At 39.2% G+C, this 16,730-nt stretch overlaps 1 protein-coding gene across 7 annotated transcripts in view; it reads right to left on the minus strand.

The window, feature by feature from the left end:
• NAV3 (neuron navigator 3) overlaps nt 1–16,730 on the minus strand; it is a 249,998-nt gene that overhangs the window by 54,369 nt on the left and 178,899 nt on the right. For 5 of the 7 annotated variants that reach the window (XM_059846871.1, XM_059846869.1, XM_059846870.1 and 2 more), the window contains 4 exons: nt 9,218–9,356; nt 5,703–5,979; nt 2,910–3,615; nt 877–1,365 (listed from right to left, as the gene is read on the minus strand). In XM_059846871.1, coding sequence (XP_059702854.1) covers nt 877–1,365; nt 2,910–3,615; nt 5,703–5,979; nt 9,218–9,356 — 1,611 coding nt within the window. The remainder of the gene's footprint in view (nt 1–876; nt 1,366–2,909; nt 3,616–5,702; nt 5,980–9,217; nt 9,357–16,730) is intronic. The other 2 variants (XM_059846873.1, XM_059846872.1) reach the window with 1 other exon arrangement.

The following is a 16,730-nucleotide window of genomic DNA, read 5'->3' on the forward strand; positions in this document are numbered from 1 at the left end:
ACTGTCAAATCCTGAAAATTTTCATGGGAAGCAGAAGTTACTTAGTTCCTAGCAAAGATTATTTTTTTCTCTCCTGCCAAAGCTAAATAAATGTTTCAAAAAGAAAAAAAAAAAAAAAGAAGAAGACAAAAAAAGAAAAAAATCTTGGTTCAACTGTGCCAGGTTGGTCACACCTTTTATAATGTGACTTAAATGGTAAAACATCTGCATATCAAAAAATTCTTTAATAGAGCAAACAGAAAAAGGTTTTCTTGCATTTCTTTGTCTGTTCTGGGCACTTGCCAGGACTGACCATATAGCAAGGATGTCATCTTGTAAACTGCCTCCCTGGCAGTGAAGCTGCACTTCAGGAAGGATCTGTGTAATGATTACCATGTAAGAAGAAACTTGTCCAGACTGAGTATTTTAAGGCAAGACTGGTCAGCTGAAGACCAGGACACACCAGCTCTGCCTGTGTTTTCAGCTAATGGGAAGAGAAAAGCGGGGGTCCCACAGCTGGAGGTTTCCTTGCTTTGGAACTGCCAAATGCTGGGACAGCAGGTGGATCCTGCTGCAGGAATCATTATGTGCCTCTTGGCTGTTTACACTTGCCTTTAGTTAGACAATTTTCCCCCTTTTCTCTCATTGTCTTCAGAACAAGGGGACCCCAAAAAAATCTTGAGATATAAAAAGTGCTCGTAAAACCTTAAAAGGCAGTTGATTCCACACTACAATGCCTTTCAGCTCTCTTTTCTTCCTTCCTTTTATTACATAAAGGACTAAGCTGCTAATTAAACAGCGTCCCTTTAGCAAAAAAGGTGGAGGGTTTATTTTTTTGGCTCCTGTCCTTTTGCCTCTCACTTATTTTGTGGTCACTGTATCTATAGGCAAGCTCACCTTTCCGAAAGAGTAGATCTGACGCTTCCAGTCCTCATGAGCAGGCTCTGAACCTCCTGAGTGCTTGTTGTCAGTCCAGAGAGAGAGCCATGATGGCTAAGAGGGAGGTCAATAGACTCGGAACTGGTGTGAAGGCTAGTCATGGACTGGTAACTTGGTGTGTCCTTACTGCCCGCTGAAGAGCTGCTCAGGTTTGCAGCCCACACAAGACCACCTGATGTGAAAGAGTGCACTGAGGCAGGACTGGAAGCCAGGGAGTGACTTAAGCTTACAACATCTGCATTTAAGTCCGAAGGTTTACTGAAGAGGGGGCTGCTGCTACCACTTTGCCCACCTGCACTGCCCATGCTGCCTGTGCCCGAGGATGGCGATTCCAGGCTGCCTTGCCGTGCCAATGTGGTACTAGGGCTGGGCATTGCCGATGTGGGTTTCACACCTTCAGTACTGGGTGCAGAGGCAGCTTTACCACTTGCCTTGGCACCAAACAACCTAAATGTAAAACAAATAGCTTTAGAGAAACTGATAGCCGCATTAAACATTCATGGCGCAACATCCTAAGAGCCAAACTACACATTTTTAATTACTGCTACGAAAACCACGCCTACCTAGTTGATCAATCGCAGCACAAATTTAAATTCACTTAACCGTACCACAATAATCATGGTTTGTTTCTTTAGTAACAGCTCTTACTCACTCCTATTCAGATGTGCTCTTTGCACAGACCCTCCCAGAGAGAGGAAAAATAATCACATTTTTGTCTTCTTAGTTCATAAACAGATTACACTTTCACCCAAATTCAGTAATTAAGCATTCCCAAGTCATTAGCTTTTAAACTCCTCACCCCTCAAATCTGCTTAAATGATTGCAACAAACACTTGCAAAATCCTTCATAGTTCAATAAACATCTAAGTATTTGTGCAAAATTCCCCTCTGGTTGTTTTTTTGCACAGATGGTCCTGTGGTCATCAGTCATGTAGTAACCACTCAGACAGGATAAACCGCACCATGGCTAAATGGGCTCAGTTTGTCTCCAAGGGCAGGAACGATAAGAGTGTATGTCACATTATATCTTCCAGCAATTCTAGATATGAAAATTCTATAGTGATGATGAAAAAAATAGACTTCAAGTCCTCTAAAATTGGAACTAAAAGGTCATGTGATGTTTTAATGCATTTCTGGAAATATTTTAAGCTGCAGTTAATGTACAGCTTATAAATTAAAGGTAAATAAATGCAAAACTTTTCATGATGTAAAGTAAGCATGTCTAATAACATAAGAACCCGTTTTGCATTTTACCAAGCCCACAAAACTAAGCTGCAGCTCCCCAGCTGCCTGGAGATGCTATTTTGGAAGTAGGCACAAGAGGGCACTATTGGCTTTTGCTCCAGCAGTGAAAGTGCTCCGTCCCAATTTATAGAGCACTCGTCCAGATTTATACTTCCAGAAATGTTACAATAGAGCATTTACAATTGAAATTTAGCCTTGCCAATGCTTATGTCGAAAAATGTAACGAAGCTGCTAAGATAATGAAGTGTTTGTAGCTGGAGCTGCCAACAATGCGAAAGCAAATCTAACTCTTTACAATTTAAAGAGCTCTTCAGTACTCCATCCAGAATATGGCAATGCCTATTCCATTAAGAGAATGTGCCTGAACATAGGGCCCTTCTTCCCTTTGGGGGTTTACCACAGAATTGAGAAGAAACTGCACATGTGGCTGAACTTATAGAACATCTTGAGTAGGAAGGGACCCATAAGGATCAGTGAGTCCACCTTCTAAACTTCAAAATATGGTTATGGGGATGTACCTAAAATACTTTAACCTCAGGGAGCAGCCATTTCAGGTCTGTGAACATCTTCAAATCTCAAAGGAATCACGGTGTTGTATGAAAAAATTACTGCCCTTTCATTTCCCTGTACTTGATTTATTTGTGGCAAAATATTCCCTGAAAAGGCTTTTTTGCACAGTACTTCAACATACTGAAAATCCCTGCTTTATATATTGCAGCTTCAGGGAATCATAGAAATGCACTAACCTTCGAAAGGTGGGGGAAGCAATATCTGGGTATTTGGATCCTGGCTGTCTAAGTCCTGGTGTGCCAGAGGCGCTTGCCGAAGTCGGGCTGGATTTAGGGGAGCTGGACAGTGAGACGCTTTCAGAATCTGACACGGCCACTTTCTCTTTTTCCTTGTCTGTCTGGTTGACTGTGACAGGGCTGGACCTCCCGGACCCAATCTTGCTTGGCTCTCGCAGTTTGGTGGCAGCAGCACCCGCAGACTTGCTGCTGACGTTGGAGTCAATGCTGCTGGTGCTGGAGCGGTGGCCGCCCCGGCCCGGGATCCCGCTGCCGCTGGATTTCGATGGGCGAGGCAGACTCCGGTACTGCAGAGTTGTCTTTGAGCTCACGTGCAGGACACCGTCATCCTGGTTTTGGGAACCATCTAAGCTCGTCTTCCTCCCTGCATTGGATTTCCCACTGATGGCTGAAGATTTTGGCATTTTTCCTAGCGTTGCTGACCCGCTTGTGATGGTCGCTCCACTCGTGGTGATTATGGTAGAAGATCCCAACCCAGACTTCTTGAATCCAAATGACCCTGTAGCAGTTGATCTCCCAATGCCAGAGGGAGGCTTTTTCCCTTCATCACCGCTGCTTTTCCCTGCATCTGATGGGGATCGCTGTATGGAGGCTCCTTTCAGAGGAGTTTTCACTTTTTCCGAAGCTTTTGCATCATCGGTTTTTCCTAAGTAAAAGCATATTTGAAAAGGTCACTTGTGTTTAAGGTGCAATGTCTAAATATCTAATTTCAACACTGTATGATTGCACTAACAAAATGAAAAATACACAAATAGAATTCCCCTAAGGGAACGGACCAGTTTGGTCTTTAGTCTCCCATCAGCTATCCATAGCCGGTATGACACATTACAGGTAAGCTTAAAATATTAAAAGCTTGAAATTCCTGTGAGAATTTTGAGTTTCATATATAGGTGGAAAATGTAGTTGTAGAAAATTATCTTTAATGAACTATGAGGAATTTTTTTTTTTTTTTCTGTTAACAAGATTTCTTTGTGAAAGAAATAATACTTGGAAATAAAACATCAGATGTAGTAAACATTTCCTGAAGTATGACATCAATTATGTGTGTAGAAATTAGTGGTACTTACAGAGTTCTTTGGTTTTCATTGATTACATTTTTTTAGCACGTGACTAAGTTTGTTCTGGTTTTAGTCACACAAAATTATCAGGGAGAGATTATGTTATGGAATGAATTGTCTTGATCTATAACAATATCAATTACACAAGTTAATTAGTCTTTGTTGTATCCTTGATGACTTCTCAAGATTTTTGATTTTTTTGAGGGGTTTTCTTCAGTCCTGTCTAGGCTCGTGTCTATTTAACATATATTTATACACTTCTTCCTTATTTTTTAAAACTTTCTTGTTGCATGCAGGAAGGTTGAAGATGTTCTGCTATACCAGAAAGTACTCTCTTCCCGTTTTAAAAATAGATAAAAACTTCCATTTCAATTCTAATTTCTCTCTAAGCATCTGTTGTATACCACTAATAATTCCTAAAACATACCAAAGTTTTTAATTTACTCTTGAAGTGATTGTGGAAGCTTTGGAGGTGGATGACCTAATTTCTTTTAAGAAACTAAAATGCAATAAAGAGTGACACCTGCAAAGCAGAACTAACTCCACTCGTGTTTTTATCCAGCTCACATTTTATGCTACACAAACAGGTGCACATGCCATGATATAGATCAGACTCTGACCCAGCAAACATACAGCTCATTAGTAGTTAAGGCCTCAATTCTGTTTTGCACAGTGGCTGCCTGATCACCTTGAGCAAAACAGATCTGGAAAGCTTAGCCTGGTGTTCAGCAAACCTTTTAGTATCTCCATTTTTAATTGCCATTAAAGGGATATAATTTCTGTATCCATATGATCACCATGGCAGTGCTCCTCAGGGATCTCACAGACCAGAGACTGATCAGTCTTTAGGAGTTCCAAATTGCAAAGAAACAAAAGGGGTTCACAAAGGGCAGGAACTTATTCTGAGATCTTTGCTTGTTGCCTTTACCACTAGGGGTTGAAGCAAGCACTGTTTTTGTCAGAAAATGTTCTACTGAGAATACACATTTCCTTAGTAAAATGATGGATTAGGATTAGATGGTTTTAATAATTATCTCTTTCACCAGCATTGTATTTTTTGCTTCAAAACTAGATTGCAGAAGTGGTTACTACTTCTGAGAGGCCTTCCAAAATTAGGTAGGAGGGGCATTTAGCACTGAAAGTGTGTAAAAAGACTTTTTGTTTAACAATTTTTTATCATTTAACAGTGGTCTGTAGAACACTCATAGTATGTGAAATGTGATAATTCAGCTTTAGCTCAGAAATTACTAAAAATATCACTTGGAGTATCCTCCTTTGAATATTAAATCTTGTTGATTCAGCTTCTAATATTTGGCCATTTCTATCCGTATGTTGAATTATCAAAGGTAAGATTTTCTAGAGAATAAGGATAAGGCACAGATGAGACCAGAAATACTTCTAAGAATTAATAGACATTGACATACACAGATGATAGCACAACAAAATACAATCACACTTTTTGTTATGGATGAACCCATGTGTACCTAATAAATTATTATCTTCTTGCATGTAGCAAACTAACAGTTATAGAAATGAAAACATTATTTTAATATTAAAATCTGAGCTTGCAGTCATTTATGGGAGGAGCAAACAATATGCATATAGTGTGCATACATCTATAACATCCATCAATCATTCTAAGACCGCTGTAATCTGAACTAGAGAAGTTTCCTACCTGGGGTCTTGAGTGCACTTGTTCCTGCTTTGTGCCTGGGCTGAGTTGTTCCTACTTGTGCAGTCATGCCTCTCCTCCAAGAGCCGGTCTGTGTTACAGACAGAGATGTTTTCTGCCCCCCCTTCTCTGACTCTTCAGACAGCCCCGAGGGAAGGCCTTTCCACTTGCCACTGCTGTCTACGCTGCTGTCAAAGTCTTCCTCTGGCTTCTTCAGCTCTTCAGTGCTGCCCCAAGTTTCACTGTCTGTAACCGAGCGCTTCTCCGAGTCTGTCTTCAGCTACAAGAGATTCGCATGAGAAATGGTCAGTCCCAGCATCTCTGTTATTTGCTGATTTCTTAAATCATAGTAGGGGAGAAGAATTTGGCCTATTTGCAGCAAGGGCCACAGAAACTTTCCTTCCAAAACATTAGTATCCTGATTCCCAAAGTTTAAAACCATGCAAAATATAGCCATTTGGGGATGACATTTCGCTTTTATTTGCAAAAGATTTAATCCCTTTCCTTTATAGATAAACTATAATAAAGTGAAAGGTAATTCACTCTAATCATCAGTGGTGATACCCTATAGCTCCTCAATTCAGTCTGAATTTCAGAAGTGAATCGCTGTGCTGAGAGGTTTTACTAAAAGCTTGAGCAAATTCCTGAATATACTACTAAAAACACCTCAGTCTGGCTTTTTGCCTTTTCCTACCCAAGATTTCCAGTGAGTGGATTAGGAATATTTCTCCAGCAGAACAGAGTAATTTGTGCTACCAGTGATCAAGGATAGCGTCTTCCCCAAAAATATTTGTGCTACAGCTGATGGCTTTTCTACTGGTCTGTCTCCACAGAAATGAATTCTGTCCAACAAGAAACTCTCTCTAGCTGTATCAGCTAACAGAGCAGAAGAGAGGCTTATGCCAGCACTGCTCATCCGTGGTGTGAAGATGACCAGCTGGGCTCATGCTCCCTCTGAAACTCAGACCCACTTGGAGGATACACCAGTGAGCACCTAATGCCCCTGTGGCATCTGCTTTCCCTAAGGCATGCTGATAAGGGAGTGCTAAGGAGCAGCCCAACAAGACAATGTAGAAGCTGTGAAAGTGGCTTAAATAGAAACAGAGACTGACCCTACCCTCTGTGTTTGACAAGACTGGTGTTCTTTGTGCTGACAGGCTGTTTGGTGTAACCCTTCCTTCTGTGCTTTTCTGCAGCCTCCTGACCTCAGTCTGAAGCCTTATTTGCACATCACCCTCTCACCTCTCCTGCTTGCCTGTGCCCCTCTTTAACAGCAAAAATATGGTGCTGCTCTCAGGTATCACCAGCCTAAGAGGGGCTGCAAAATGGATCTCATTGAGGGACAGGCTATTTATTATCCTGTGCTGTCAGAGCTCCTTCACCACAGAGACCCCTCTGTGGCTGTGTCCTGGGCACTGCTGCCATAAGGAGGATTAATACCGATTACAGGACCGACAGAATAATCAGTTCCTGTTTACATATTTGTCAGCTGAGGTGTACAAAAGGCAAAAGCTCTCTACATTGCCAGAATTATGTATGTGCTTTGGACATGCTATCACAGATTTTATGGGTAAGGATTAATGGGAGGAAAGCCCAAGCAAAAATATCTACAAAAATATTGCAGGGTCATTCAAAAGCAAGTTTTCATTGAAGTTATTGTTACAGCGTGTAATGTGTAACAACATACTTACAGACATTTTACCATAAATGAATGGCTGTAAACATACAGTCACGCATTTTTAAAGCAAACTGCTTAATTAAAAAAACAAAAAGAGTAGTACAAAACTTTCTAAAAGCCTCTCTTCACCATTATGATGCTTGTAATAAGAAAACAACAATAAATTTATGCAATTTCTGTCTCAGTCTATAGCCAGCCTTTACTGCTCCAATCATTTCAAAGGACTGAGAAAGGGATCTCTGTGTTGCAGTTTACCTAAAACTTGAAAAAAAGTTTACCTAAAACTTGAAAAAAAGCTGTCAAAATGAGTATTCTGTTCATCTCAGCTTCTGACTGAGATTGCCAGCTAGCATGGAATACAGTGAGTTCTGCTTAATGTGCCTGGTAAAGGCATACCTGATAAAGGTATTTTCCTAGTTTTCATAATATAAACAAACTCTGGAATAAAACTAAAATTTGAACATACATTGCGTCTCTGTCTATCACTGAGCAATTTGCAAATAAAACAGTGGCTTATTACAGGGCAGCTAGAACATGAGATAATCCAAATGGAAAAAAAAACCCCACAGAGTTAAAAGGTCAGCCTGGGAGTTCCCAATCCTGATGACTATGCAGTGGAACAAGTAAGCCAGAATTAGCTGGCCATCATTGATGATGTGAAAGGGAAGAGGCTGATCTCCAGTTAAAAACCATGGAAGTCCCTGATGGAGTGGGAAAGGCAATGGTAACAGCTGAAACATGTTGGCATTTGAGTGACTACCTTTGCATGAATACAGCATTGGTCTGGTATCTGTCCTGTTGGAGATTAAAGTGATTTTCATTCCAAAAGTTACTATATTTTCCTGTTGTTGGTGGGAAATAACAAATATGTGTTTTTCTACTGCTCACGTAGTCTGCTGAAATCTACACTGGCAAAACAGACCTCTGAATTGCAGACACTGGCTGCCTGCAGGAGTCTAAATGGAATCAGAAGTGTCAGTCTTGTGTCCTCCATACTTGACATCAAATCACTGGAGGCAGCCACTCTTCCCCTGTGCTGAGTGTTCAGTCTCAAAGTTCCCTACTAGTGAACAGGAGATGACATGGCAGAGAATACTTCCCTGTGGAGACAAATTTTTCTTGTTTTGTTTCTTTTTTAGAGGAAACCAAGTCCTGCAAGGATTCCATATTGAATTCTCTGTTACTTGCAGTTTTGAGGGGAGCTGGGAAGAAATGCTTGGACATCTGCCACCAGACACATACACATGCATACACAGACAGATATATGTATGATGTATATAGTTTTTTGCTGTATGCTATTAAGAACTCTCTTTTGACACTATGCATTGTCACCTGGCATTGACATTTTCATCCCTGGATCTAAGTGGGGAGAAGACAATCTCTGCCATTTCAAAGGACTGCACAGCCTGTATATTTCTTCCTTAATGTGTTTCAGTCATAAAAAGCAAAAAATATATTATTTTTTATTGTGCTATCTGTTGAAAGAGATACTCCAAATGAGCTGAAGTGAGTAGAAATCCATGATCACAGATCCAATCATATTGCATTTGCTTTGTGTTAGGATGCAGCAGGGGCTGGGACCTGGGCTGCTGCCCCAGGGTGGGTAGAGCTGGGTGTCACCAGCCAGCACCTTCAGCAGTGACACGTGTCCTGGGAGCAGGGAATTTGGAATGTTAGCTCACAGCCCAAGGTTGGGTCAATAGAGTCTATAGCTTCTTGCATTCAGGTGTAATAGAGGATTCTGTAAGATATGAATACTTCATTTGTTTAGAGGCATTGATACCAACCTTTTTCAATGCTGCATGGAGGTGTTGCAACAAATGTCAATAAAGCGACTCACCTGGGCATGAGTGTTCTTCCTTGAAGAGGCTGTTATGTTGGAATAAGAGCTGACAGATGAGGTGGTATTCATATCATCTGTGCTGAGGTTGTCAAGAGTGTCACTGAGGCCACTGCTAACCGAGCTGCTGTCATCCCAGCTGCAGAGAAAGGAGCACATCTACTTTACAAACTGTGTCTCAATAGGCAGAAGGCATCTCAAAATCAATAGATGTGATTACTTATTTTTCAAGTGATTTACCAGAAACTTTTCAGTAATATTTCCAAAGGTACAATGAATATTGTTCTTCAGACTTTTAAATTAATTATTCACTCGCAGTCAAGTGGTTGCTTGTTCAACTAATGAAAGATGCAGGTGTCCTTAAAAAAATTACCATCAGATCTAAGTGTAAGCCATTAAAACAGTTCTTTTCATGCTTCATTGCAATCACATTCATTACACTGCCAGGGAAATCCATTAAGCTTACCTGATATTGCTAGTCTCAAAAATTATTAATATCTTATTGAAGACCCGATGAATTGCCAGGCTACATAAAAATAAAAGGAGTATCTTTTCTGCAGACTAATCTACTGTCAGCAAGAAGCCAGTATTTTCAAAAGTTTTATTTTCTTGTCTTCAGGATCTGTCTAGCTGGTGCAATGTCATCAAAATAGGAATCCCTGAGAATGCAGTCACTGGAGCTGACAGAGAATAATTATATATCTCTGAAGAAACACAGTCAATTGTTTTGCTTTAGGAGATTGAGGCAAAGGATGCAACTAAGAGAGAGGCTTCTCTTTCAGAAATGTCACTACCAACTCTCACACAAGCCTTGCTTTTGCACAGAAGGCAGGTTGAGCTGTATTTCTCAGACTTCTCTCTACAGAATTGCTCCTCTATGGCATTACATTTTGACTTTTATTTTATTGCCATATACAGCATTATTCTTCCAGTATTTTGCTACATCTCCATCTGTTCATCTTGTTTTGGATTACTCACAGGCCAAAAGTTTGAAAAAATATTCATCTTATCACTTTTAAAGGGATTTATCTCCTATAATTTTAGGTATATAAAAGTTAGGTATCTCCTTTAATTTAAGTTACCTAGTTGTCCTCTCTAACCAGTATTAAAAGCAGCCTCCCCCAGGAGGTAATTCATCCTGGCTTAAAATGTCTTAGGCTTGTAGAATAAACTGTCCACGGAAGGTGCCTCTTTTTTCTTTTCCTCTCTTAGAGAGGAGAGGGTTGATCAAGCCTCTTCTAGATATATAACTTCTAGCAAGACAAAGCTAGGTGTTGACACCTGCTGATAAAGTCCCAAACTGTTTTGCTGTAGCCTGTTAAAAGGATTTTTAGAAAAAAATATGTAATTCAATCCCCTAGTTAAATTAAAGCTCAGTGCTATTGACTGACTGGTCATTCAGTGCAAACAAGAAAAATATCTGTGAGTCCTTATTTTACATTTGGAGTTTTGGGAGACTGCAGCAGTGACAGGAAACTGCATGGAACAAAATGTGTGCTGATGCACTGGAAAGTTCAGTGCACTAGTCTTGTATCATAGCAACTGCAGCAAGCATTACCTTTCTTCTGCAAAAGGTAGAAAATCACATTAGTAAGCCAGCTCAGTGACAAGATAAACATATTTCAGAGGGCAAGAGTTTATTACAGTGCTGCACTTTCCACCACTGAGTACAATGACTACAAATAAATATGTCTTCTGCTACATTTCCAGGTGATAAACACATGAATGATTTAATAATGAAACTATAATGTCATACATAATAGGCTGTCCACATTCATCTAAGAACCATCTCTGAAGCACTAGTCATTTAGGCCTTCTGTGTTTTTCACTGTCTAATGTGATGAATAATTTCACTGATGATAAAAAACCATTAATTAAACGCTGTGTACCACATAGGAATATACCTTCAGAACAGTGTTAAGACTGAGAACCTTAAGGATGGAAAAAAACATAAATAATATAAATTTGATTATGTTGCAGAAAAGGTAGTATTACCTCATTAAAAGCTGCTCTTTAAAAAAGAGAAGAAAAAATCATAAACCAAATCCAAAAGGATATATATTAGATACTTCCTGAAGGAACAGGAGCTCTTAATGTATGATATTCATGTCAAATAATATTTGACCATCCGTTTTCTGAGTCTACCTAAGACCCTGGGGATAAAATTTCATCCTCTTTCCCCATGTCCCATTGTTATTATGCTCAATTTTAATTTTATATACTTCATTTTGTGCTCCTTTTTCTCTGTAAGAGAATTTACATTTTCTAAATTCAGGAACAGTTCAGCTGATTCACAAAATATAAACATGTTCTCTACAGCCAAAGTTTTCATGCAAATATTACTGTGACTGTGTTCTGTTTTATGGCTTCTCTGTGGTGTTTCACAGCCATCACACCCCAGTGAGATAATCCACACCAATGGATTGTCAGTGGGTTCGGGAACACTCATGGCCATTTTCTAAGTTGTATAGAAGATCATTCTGAAACCTCTACTACTGACCTTTCAGAGTCATCACTGTATCTGCCTGGAATTTTTTTCCTCTTATGATAGGTGCTTGAGATGTTTAATAAATTCAGAGGCTTTCATACACCAAAATTTCTGACAATATTCAGTATGCCTACAAAGCCCAGGAATATCAGAACCCGCTTTCTTTCTAGCATATTCTAAGGACTGTTAGAGAAACTGATGTCTGCTTGACACAATGTTTTATACCAGCCTTTTGAAAAGACACAGTAAAACCCAAAATCTCCAACAGAACAGACCATATCAGCTACCCCTTTGGCAATGAAGATTGTTGTTTTTACGTATTTAATGTATTATCCAGAGCTGTTTTAACTTGCTCATGCAGCTAAATTTTTGTATTTCAGTATTTACTGCTTCGATTTTTATAGACCTCTTTCCCCAAATCTAGATAGTAGAGCTGCTATCAGACAAGAATGCATTTTTTTGATAATGAAAATGCCTTGTATTTATTTTGGAAAAAAATTATTGATGATTCACATTAACATATCTGATAAAACTAGTAAAATCATGACAAAAATATCTGATAAAACTATTGTGCATCACTTCAAGACTGAAAACTCATTTGTGGGACTCTGCAACAAACTTTAATTTTAGTTCTTGTTCCTTCTACCCTTCATCAAAAAAATATTCATTTCTATTTTAATATGCTGTCTGAGATTCATCTTTCTTTTTTTATTTTATTTTTCATTTACTTTTATCTTTTTCATGCATTCTACAGAGTCTATAACAGGTCAGGTTAGCACTGCTGCTTATTAATGCATTAAACCAGTTTGCTGTTAAAAACCACATTTTAACTACTTATTATGTCGACTTATGAATTTACTTTGTTTTCCTTGGTGTCAGACTCAGGCTGATTTCTTTAAAAGAAAAGGTCAGCAAATGGTGTTCACCTATCTGGGAGACTGAAGCTAACAGAAAAGTGCATTGTTTTGACAAGTTTTGAAAATTTTTCTTTGATAAACCCCTGGATCCCAAGAGGATCTCGAGAAGAACCTTGATATCCAGCAAGATAGTCAGCAAGACACAGTCTTCTCATTAAGAATATGAATTTTGCTATTTCTAAGAGAAATCTTCTTAAATCTGGATAATTCTTAAGTGTCTTCAAAATCACTGCTTGCATGTACCTGACATATTTTTATTTCCAGCAGCTTAGCTCATTCTGCTTTGTCTAGGTTCAAATCAGCAAACAGAGAACAAGCAAACAGCCCAGCAGTCACTGCTCTCATTGTGAATGCATATAACACCACAGTGTTTGATAACACAACCACTTTTTTTTTTCACTAGAAATGCCTAATTAATTTAACGCTTGTAAGAGGTCTGCTTTAGGGATGAATCTGAATTTTGCATTAAGGAAAGATGCCTTCTCTCTTCACTCAAAGAAGTTGAAAGTTCTCTAACAAAAGGGACTATGTGAAGCATGATTGAAGCCCCTGGTGTACCAGACTCCCTGAAATCTGCAAAGTGACTGCTTTAGCCAACATTTTTAAATAAATCGGACACAATAAAGAGCTTCTAATTTACTTTAATGGTTTGTATTTGGCTTGCAAAGATGAAATGTCTGGAAATACGTGCTTTGAACCTACATTTTGCTTCAGGGATACTTTAAAATTTAGGTTACTAAATCGACTCAAATTGCACACAAAACCCAGCACCTCTTTTCTGGCCTTACTATTGCTGTACCTCAGCTTTAAATCTGTAAAACAGAGACAAATACATGCACAAATGGTTAAAATGATGGCCACAGCTTTCATCCAAAAACATACCTCATGCCCTCTGACTTTGCTCAGACTCTTTGCAGTAACTTTGCCAGTATTCTCTCTGCTTAGATCTTTTTCCTTTCATATACTAGTTATGACAATGAGATAATTTTGAACTAGCTAAAGCTCATCCCCTAATTCTAGCTTGCACCTTTCAAATCTGAACAATTCTTGCCCGTTCTGATGCAAGACATTGTCACTAATGTGCAAAGGTTGCTATGAATATTGCACACATTCCAGTTCTTCACAAATTACTCCAAATGCTTCAAGTAACATTTCAACTCCTTGACCATATCAAATACTCCATAAAGTTGAGAAATCCACAACTTACTATCTACACAGTTGGTTAGTCTCCACTATCACTCTTTGTCTCACTTTCATTAGTGTGTGCTAGTACTGATAAGATCTTCTCATAATAATCCCCTCATTGACCTCCCTACCATGTAATGTTCTGGAAATAGCAAGGTGTCTGAAGGCAAAACACGGTGCTTAACATCAGTGTGTAGTGCTGAACAAAGATTACAAACACATCCCAACAAGTCTCCTCAATAGAAAGATAAATTGCACTCAGCTGTGCTCAGGAAACTTTTTCATTTGCTTTCCACAAGCATCTGGGTTTTTGTTTTTTTTGAGTTCACACACTGAAGTGTATGAGCCAAATGAGGAATATTCCATACAATATAAGACATTATTTCATACATCAGGCAGGCAAGCAATAAAACTTTAGGGTAAAGATGCAATTTGACTGCTGCCTACATAATGAGGACCTGCAGATAATATGCAACACATTTTTCTAGATTTTTGCATGATGCCTGAAAGTAAAAATGTACTGGATTAGAAGAGCAATGAATTATGAAGGTATGTGATGAGAGGAAGTGGTATCAACAGTCTGTATTAGTTCCAAGGATACCTAAAATATTCTCCTTTCAAAGTACTTGTTTCAGGAAATCAAAGCAGTCTACTTGCAGAAAGACATGACAGAGCACTTAGACGTGACCATTGTTTCACCCAGTCTTCCTGTTTCCTACTTCATTAATTTCTGAGACCACCTCCAGGCAAAGTGCCTCATATGCAAATAAAGAAGCTTTTCACAAGATGATCATCAGACACAGAGAGACTCCAATCAATGTGCTATCATGAACACCAGAAAATTATGGTTCCTTCAATGTACTCAGTCCTTGCACAATTTGACAAGCTGCTTGCATTGTTTTCATTACCCATTTTTGCAAGCAGAAGCAGGAGCTACAGCTTTCAAATATACAGCTCTAGAAAACAAAACCAAAATCTTTCCTCTTAAAGAATTCATTTAATCAGAATAACTCTTCTCCCTGGGGAGGTTTGTAGCTGAATGAAAAGCAGCACTGTATTTATCACATGTTTTGTACTGCACATGAAGAACTTTAGACCACAGCAGTAGACACATACTTGATTAGGAATGAGAAACCCTTAGTCACATTCTTGCTAATGCCAATGGAACTCGCATACCCCCAGGGACTTTTGTATGGCTTTGTGATTCAAGGAATCTGAACACATTTAGCAAAACAACTTTTACTTGCTTTTTATAGTAACTTTGGGCTTTCACACTGTGAAGCCCTTTTAAACACTTCTAAATCCCTCCTTGCCATGGCAGGTACATGCAGGGTGGTGCCCAGGTGTATTTCTCCTGCTGGGGGGAATGGTCTTAGAGGACAAATAAAACAACTGAGATCATGACACAAGAGGAACATTCAGAGCTAACCCAAAACTTGACTTCTGAATGTTTGAGGATCTACAAATCCATCCTAAGAGCAGATCAGTGGTGAGCACTAAGGTGTTGCCCCTTTCTTTGCCTGCGCACAGCTCATTGCTTAATGTCAATGAATCCATAGAGGATGCAGGTCTCCATGTCCCTTTCTTAGAGCTACTGGATGTCATTATGCAATTTTCATAGAAAGAGCAGATGTATGGGAAACACCAGGAATTTCTTTCATTAGTATAGCACACTTCCATGTTTACCAAATAAGATGCTAATACAGTAGTCTACTGTGGTGGATAGGACTTGGACATCCTCAGATACATTAGTGTTCTAAAAATACAAAATCCCTAGATTTAGGTGCCTGTGAGGTGAACAGCTAGGGTGGTGTGAGACATTTGGTGTCAGTGATGGGCGAGGCATCTACATTAAATGTGTGTTAGGAAATGAAGGGTCTGCATTTAATCCCCTAGGTAGGCAACAGACAAAGGCAGGTACATCCAAAGGGTAAGGAGGAAAGACTGGAGAGGTAACAGCAAAGTAAAGGACTTAAACTATACGCCCACAGTAGAAAGTTTGAACTTAGTACACCTTTACTTTACTCACACAAGTTAAGCCCTGCAAGAGGAAGATAGTGTTTAAGCTCCTTCTACACACAAAATCCATAAAACAGGGAACAAAATGCAAAAATCAGCCTCCACAACATACTCCATGCAGGTGGTCATTACTTGTCTACAGCACACCAGTGAAGTCAATATTAGCATGCATTCTGGGCTGCTGCCATGAACTCTTCTCTGACATCCATATTTCAGGTCGTGTTTCAGGAGAGTAAGGCACGATTCAGCTGAATATAAAGATTTTATAGCTGCTTCCATAATTGACTTTTGAGAACAGAAATGTCATCTTAGCTCATTAAGAGGAAGAGATAAGAAAATAATTGGACAGTTTTACTTAAAGCAACTCCTCACTAACATGCCAATATATCAGCTGGCAAAATTTCTCCTTCAAAGTTCAATTCAACATGAATTAATCCTTTTTAAATCTTCTACTGTGATCTCAGCTGCTCATTATTCATGAACAGCTACGCTGACCCTTCGCAGACAGACTCAAGAGGGCACAGAGTTTGTAAAATCAATACTTTCCTTCATTCCACAGACTGCGAGAGCCAAAATCCAGGCCCTGAATCAAACTAGAAACTTGCAGGAGCCATAAATTTCTCTCCAGCTATTCTGTGCTCATAGCTAAATGAAAACATAGCCAGATGGACTCATACTTCACTGCTTTTTCCTCAGCAAGTGTAATGCATCACCTGTCATACCGAAACAAGGTGACTGCTGAAGCCTTAATCCCAAATTACTTTGAGGTCTTTAAGGTAGAAAATCATCCCATGTACATTTCAAAATGGATGCACTCAGCGTATTCAAAGGAAATTTTTTTAGAGTTAAAAGGAATAGGAATGCATTTATGATCTGCTTTAATGCAGTATCATTTTGCAAGGAG

This window comes from Haemorhous mexicanus, chromosome 5 (assembly GCF_027477595.1).
Source record: "Haemorhous mexicanus isolate bHaeMex1 chromosome 5, bHaeMex1.pri, whole genome shotgun sequence".
NCBI lineage: Eukaryota > Metazoa > Chordata > Aves > Passeriformes > Fringillidae > Haemorhous > Haemorhous mexicanus.